Here is a 6,425-nt window from a genome sequence, read left to right as displayed (position 1 = left end):
GGCCCAGCATAGCTATGGGGGGGGGGCTTTTGAAAAAAAACCCATGAGATTTAAAAAAAGAAAACAAACACCAGTAAAAATTAGCCTTTTTATGTGTGAGGGGGAAAAAAGTTAAATTATAAAACGAAAATGGGATGCTAAGTCACTTAATTTGACAGAACCAGTTGTGTGTTTGGGTTTTTTTTGAAACATGTATTTTTTTATCCCATACATTTGTGATGTAGGCAAAATTGGTTTTGGGGTATGTGCAAAACAAATCTTAGCTATTACAAAGTCCTGCAGTACATAAACAGATAATATAGTATATGTCTGTGGTATTAAAATGTGATGGGGTTGCGGGTACGGGGAATTAAGGGGAAAAAACATGAAGACTCTGGGGATGGGGGAGTGATAATGAAAAACATTGCTGGAAAAACTGGTTTATCCTAACTAGCTGCAACCTGTAGGCCCATTAAGCTAGGTCTAGCTTAATCAGGACACTTAAAACTGTTACCAAATAATACATTCAACACTTGTGGTCACTTAACCAATGCTCCTGTCAGAGTGCTGTGTCCTGAAGTGGCCAGCATCTCAGCGCCACAGCACTGGTGCAGGGCTTGTAACCCTGCTGCCTGTTTCTGCTCTGAAAGGCTTGTTTTCAGACACTAAGGTTGGGGGAGGAACCCCCACATTAAAAACACTAAATGCTGATTGTGCTTCAGGATGGCCACCTTTTTCTCAGTTTAGGGACAGGACACAGTGGAATTCTGCATTTTCTAACCTGCCTCTTTTTAAACCATTTTTGCCACCAATTAAAAAGCAGATTTGACAAAATTAACATTAGACCAACACAAACGAGATTTCTTCACAGCTGGTGCTTTTTATTTGATCAACTTTTGAAATTATCTAGATTCCATTAATGTTAAAATCATGGATAGAGTCAAATTGAGCAACTCCAGGGTTCTAAAACTAATCCAGCTGCACATATATGGAGCTGAAAGGGATAATAGGAACATCTCTTTCAGCTACTTCACTTTAGAAGAAACTGAGGCAGTGAGGTGTTAGGTCTGACCTAAGGCTACTTGGCAGGAGCAGGGCTAGAAGCAGCCTGGGCTATTAGTTAGGTGCCTTTTGTCTTAGATCCTGCTGCCCCAGTGTGGGGCACCAAGATTTAGGAAATAGAGTCATTAATGTCAAAACCCCACAGCAGGACAAGAAATTCCATCCCGCATTCTGGAACATAGGGATTAAAGGTGTAATTTGAGAATCTCATCCCTTTGCTGGGTAGTTTTTTAGGGAAGGGAGCACTTGAGCTGGCATGACATCACCGGCCACTGGAAGCCCGATATGATTTTAGTGATTTGGTTTTTAATAGGTCACCTTCCTAAGAGACATGCTTTCCTCACACCATGGTTTCTGCTCAGTTTCCTCTCAATAGCTTCTCTCTTCTTGAAGAGCACCAATAATACTGGTAAATTAAGTAAAATGCATGCAGATTATTTAAAAAAAACCAAAACATTCTTACCAAGACTAGAGTTTCAGCTTTCTTCATTAAACTTTTATCACAGCTGCTAAAAATGAAGGCTAAAGAGTAAAGGGCTGTAAGCAATTCCAGGGTACAAAAGCTTCTAGTGCATTACAGAAACATTATCTTCAAACAATTCTAAACTTTAAAATTTCTAATTCCTGAATTCTGATAAACATAGATTAAAAAAAGTTTTGTTTGCCAAACTTTAGATGTAAACCTATGTATGTCAGGTTATTGACATCACACAATATTTGAACATTGCTACATAATTTTCCAATTCAAGAAATTCATTTACAAGAGCACCTTGCCACCCCTCCACCCCCGGCCAAAAGCAAATTTCCATTAAGCAAATGACGAATGTAGTAAAAGAAGAATCTTAAACTATTGCATATACCATCATGTTTAACTAGCTTTATTTTCTTCCTTCTCCTCCTCCTGTCTCTACATTTGAAATGTTGTAACTCTAACGTGATTAACTCTAAGGTTTGCTTTTTTTGAGAGCATATTCTCACTCAACCGACCGCACCTATGTAAAAGGACTAGTGAGCCCATTCAAATGCTAACCCCAGCTTAGCAGGGTTAGACAAAGGGCTAGTTTGGAAGACTTAGTGAGTTGGGAATGCTTGGAGAACTTGCTAGAAATGTCTCTGGAAAAGGAAGGCAGCTGAACACTAGTGTCTCAGGCAGAAAGAAGGTTTGAAGAGTATATATAGAAAAACCCCTTCCTCAGGATGGGTCGTGGGTGCTTTCTTGCGTGTTTGGTTTTTCTCTGTTGCTTTATATGGACCCCTAGGGCATGGCTTTTCCACCCTGGAATCCGGGCGGAAAGAGGGAAGTTGGGGGAGGGGAACTGAATGGGGGAGGAGGGTGTGTGCCTGTGGGTAACAGGTTTTCACAATCCGGCTGTAATGCATGTATCCTCTAACTTTGACTCAGAGGCAGTTTGTGAAAGACAGCAAACTATTTGTGTGTTCCGGGATTGGGGACCCTCCCCACTAAATATATGAGCCTGGTGCGTTGCTTACAGTTAAGGAAACCAGCCTCCCTGTGTCTGCCTTCTATTTAAAAAACAGCAAGACCAGTGTGAGGTGTGGGCTAGGCACTGTAAAACTTTTTAAAAACTTATTTATTCATCCTGCAACAAGGCAACATGCTAATTTCTTTAATGAAAAACCAGCCCCTCCCCCCCAACTACGCAGTCTGTAAAGATAGCTTCCACACTGTAAAGCACACCAAAAAAAAAAAATTCAACAAAACCTCTGGCTTCTCTTGCCTGTTCCCTAGAGACCTTTGCTTGGTGAACTATGGCTACTAAGATATTACCAGAGGAAAAACAACGACTAATGTCACAAAAATGAACACACCGTCATTGTTTACATTAAGTAGCAATTTCAGTTTCAGGGGCGCTCCGTTTCACTTAGCAATTTCAGGATTGCAAGCTAAGAGCAGGGCACGCCTGGCCCCCAGACTTCCGCCGTGCTGCAGAGGGTAAACCCCTTGCTAACAAACTGCCTTCCCCCTATTTACTGCGGAAGACCACAAAAGCATCCAACCGTCGGCATAACTAAGTTCTGGGGCGCTGCAACACCTTTCCTACGCATAGGTCCCGGAAGGAAGACCGTTTATTAAAGTGTTTTCCTCTAGCACTATCCTTTTCTTAGGAGTTTAAGAACCCGACAGTATTTCAGTTCAAGCCATCAAAATGCTTTACTTTTCCCCCAAGTCATTTTCAGCAGAGTAACTCAAGCCGGCGCAAAACAAGACGAGCACGCACCAAAAAAAAAAAAAAAACCAGGAAAACAAAAAGATCAATTTCCAAGCCGAGTGAGATTTCGTAAATACATTTCACTTATTAGCTTTTTCTTCCAGGGTTGGCGCTGAGGGCCACCAGATTGCTGCGTTTTTGTGCTGGGTCACCAGGGCAGTTTCCCCTCCAGGTTACAGATTCCAAACTTAGCTCCACCCGAGCTGAAAATGGCCGGAGCACGCTGCCTCCCCTCCCGGAGGCTACTGAAGCCGCCACCTGCCCCTGCCCTCTCCCCGCCCTTGGACCGATTGCCCAAGGACTGGCGCACGAACCAACACCTTTGCCCAGCTCGGCTTTTGCTGCGCTCTTTGAGGACACACTGTACGGTGTCGGTGTCCTCATGATAGACGCAAACCCCTTCTCCAGCCCATTCCATGTTCCTCTTTACCTTTATGCTCGCGACCACCTCGAGGGTTTCTAACCTCTCCCTCCTGCCTCCAGGGCCTCGCACAAACAGCCCAGGACCTCTCCAGCCAAGCTGCACGCAGACCCGCCGCCTGACCAGCTGCGCAAGAAGGTTGGTAATGCCCGACGTGACCAAACCTTCGCCGCCAACCCTGGTAGCCCGTAGGGGTACCCCCTGAGACTCACATACCTCCCTTGCGTGCCCTCCAAGTACCGGCGACTCCAGGGAAACCACCGGCGCGCTACAACAGGTCGGCTCTGGGGTGCGCCGACAGGTGCGCACGCTCTCTGCAGCGGTCTCTGGCCCCACGAGCGCCCGGAGACGGGCGGTGGAGGCAAAGACTGACTCGGGGCAGCGGGAGGCACGGGTGCCAAGATCCCAGGGCTCTAAATTGGCAGCGCCGGGACCTGGGCTCCAGGCTCTGAGCGGCTTAAACGCTGCGCGCCCGTGCGACTTCCCTCCGGAGCCTAGAGTCTCCGGAGTTCTTGCCCAATCCCATTCTGATTACTTTCCTCACATTGCAACAGTGTCGCTAACAGCGCAGCTGCTCTTAAATCGTGAAAGTCGGTGCGCGCACCTCCGAATCACATTTCGGGCGGCTGCCAAAGCCAACTCGTTTGACACTGGTCTTTCTAGGAGAAAAAAGAAACACCTAAAACAAGTGACTTACCAGTGCTGTTTTGGTGCGCAGCTAGAAACCTGGAGTGCGGTCCGGAATCGCTCGCGCGTCCGGGGCACCAGCCGGGAGACCTCAGGTTGTCTCCAGCGGGACGCAAGGAGCGCCCCGCTGTCCGGATTCGCTCGCGCGTCCGCGGCACCAGCCCAGAGACCTCAGGTTGTCTCCAGCGGGGCGCAAGGAGCGCCCCGCTGTCCGGATTCGCTCGCGCGTCCGCGGCACCAGCCCAGAGACCTCAGGTTGTCTCCGGCGGGACGCAAGGAGCGCCCTGCCGTTCGGATTCGCTCGCGCGTCCGCGGTACCTGCCCAGAGACCTCAGGTTGTCTCCAGCGGGACGCAAGGAGCGCCCCGCTGTCCGGATTCGCTCGCGCGTCCGCGGCACCAGCCCAGAGACCTCAGGTTGTCTCCAGCGGGACGCAAGGAGCGTCCTGCCATCCAACAAGCCTTTGGCCACCGGGGCAGCGGCGCCCTGGGGAGATTTGGGGAGCTCTCTCCACCTCACTCAGACCCCCGATCCCGGGCTGGCTAGCTGAGCCCGCTTTCTTCCCACCTTGCTCTTTTACCCTGTCTTTCCTTCTTTCTCCTTTCCTTCCACCGCCCCCAGACCCCCAGTTTAATGGTAGCCAACTAACCTGAATCCATGAAGACAAGGAGAATCTGGACGGAGTCCCCCATTAGTGACGCCGGATGGGGATGGGTCCCCTTTTGGAAGGGGACTCCGGGGACGAGTCGCGGCGGGTGAACTTCTTCGGCTTGCAGCGGCGCCGCTGCTTCTTCTCCTTCTTGGGCTCCTCAGCCTCTTCGGGGTCCTTCGGATCCTTGTCCTTGGGCTCTGGCTCGGGCTCCTCCCCCTCCCTGGGGCTCTGGGGCTCCTGAGTGCTGGGCGGCGCACGACTTGGGGAGGCGTCGGGGCTTCGCAGCCTCAGAGCGTACAGACGCTGGATGAAAGACGGGCTGGAGGTGGAGTGGCTGGGCACCACGGGGCCGCGGTCGTCTTCCGGCTCGGTCTCGGGCTCAGTGGTGGGAGCGGAATCGGACTCGGAATCGGGCTCGGTGTCGAAGTTGCTGTCGAAGTCGTTCTCGAAGTCGTTTTCGTACTCGCTCTCGTAATCGTAAACGAAGTCGTACTCTGGGCACTCAGGAAGGGACAGGTCAAGGTCTGCCTCCTCGTGCTCGTAGTCAGACTCGGACTCAGGGGTCTGGGGGAATATCGGGGCGTCGGAGCGGTGATGGGCGTTAAGGAAGCCCCGGCGCTGTTGGGCAGCCAGGCGCTGCTGCTGGGCGCGGGCGTGGGAAGCGGCAAGGGCGCGGAGGAGCGCGATGGAGCAGGAGAGCCAGAGGAGCGCGGCGGCTGTCCGGCGGCCTATCGGCGGGCACAAGTCGTGGTAATTTTGGCGAGCTCGGCGCCACTGCAGAGCCCGGGACCTCCTATCCATCCTCTTAGGCACACACCGAGAAGCCGACCTGCCCTCTGGCTCTGCAGAGAGCAGCTCCGATGCGCATCGGCTGCTGGAGCCGGAAAAGGTGCACCTTACGAGGTAAGAAGCTGGGTCCAGAGGTCCCAGCCCCACCTCGGCGCGAGGAGAAAAAGGGAAGCTCCTACCTTCCTGGCCACTTAAGAACTTTCTAAAGCTCCGCGCCTTTGCTTGCCTCTGAGCAAAAAGAAGGAATGGGAAAGGGGAGAAAAAGTCTATCTCCTCCGGGGCTCCTCTCGGTAAGTCTCAGACTCTGCAGTCTAAGACTCGGGAGAGGTGCCTCCGCTGGTCCTCTCGCCTGGGAGAGGAAAGAGGAGACTGAGGCGAGGAGAGCTGGGGTGGTGAGGTTCTGCGAAGTTGCGCGCCCGGACTTCTGCCGGGCATGTGCAGTAGCGAGGTGGGGGCCGCCTCCCCGCGAGCTGCGCGGTGGCGCCGAGCCTGTGGCGCAGACCCTAGTGGGCCGGCAGGTGGCAGGAGGAGACCTTGTTTGAAAGGATTTGGGCGAAGAGACGGGCAGGGGTTCTTGGTGGGTGCCAGCGAGCAAGCAAGATAGC

At 51.7% G+C, this 6,425-nt stretch overlaps 2 protein-coding genes across 2 annotated transcripts; one reads left to right on the top strand and one right to left on the bottom strand.

Annotated features, from left to right (window-relative positions):
* The first annotated feature begins 327 nt into the window (after positions 1 to 327).
* LOC123622267 lies at positions 328 to 4,925 on the top strand. The gene is made up of 5 exons (XM_045528442.1): positions 328 to 339; positions 3,445 to 3,635; positions 3,756 to 3,881; positions 3,931 to 4,635; positions 4,796 to 4,925. Exons 1-5 carry the CDS (start codon positions 328 to 330, stop codon positions 4,923 to 4,925), a joined length of 1,164 nt encoding a protein of 387 aa, XP_045384398.1.
* A 107-nt stretch (positions 4,926 to 5,032) lies between these two features.
* Positions 5,033 to 6,239, bottom strand: LOC123622308 (neuroendocrine secretory protein 55-like). The gene has a single exon (XM_045528539.1). It carries the CDS (start codon positions 5,830 to 5,832, stop codon positions 5,071 to 5,073), a length of 762 nt encoding a protein of 253 aa, XP_045384495.1. The 5' UTR covers positions 5,833 to 6,239; the 3' UTR covers positions 5,033 to 5,070.
* Between the last annotated feature and the right edge of the window lie 186 nt (positions 6,240 to 6,425).

Source organism: Lemur catta, chromosome 17, assembly GCF_020740605.2.
Source record: "Lemur catta isolate mLemCat1 chromosome 17, mLemCat1.pri, whole genome shotgun sequence".
In the NCBI taxonomy this organism is placed as follows: Eukaryota; Metazoa; Chordata; class Mammalia; order Primates; family Lemuridae; genus Lemur; species Lemur catta.
The sequence above is the reverse complement of the archived record's forward strand: the minus strand, read 5'-3'. Positions and strand labels throughout refer to the sequence as shown.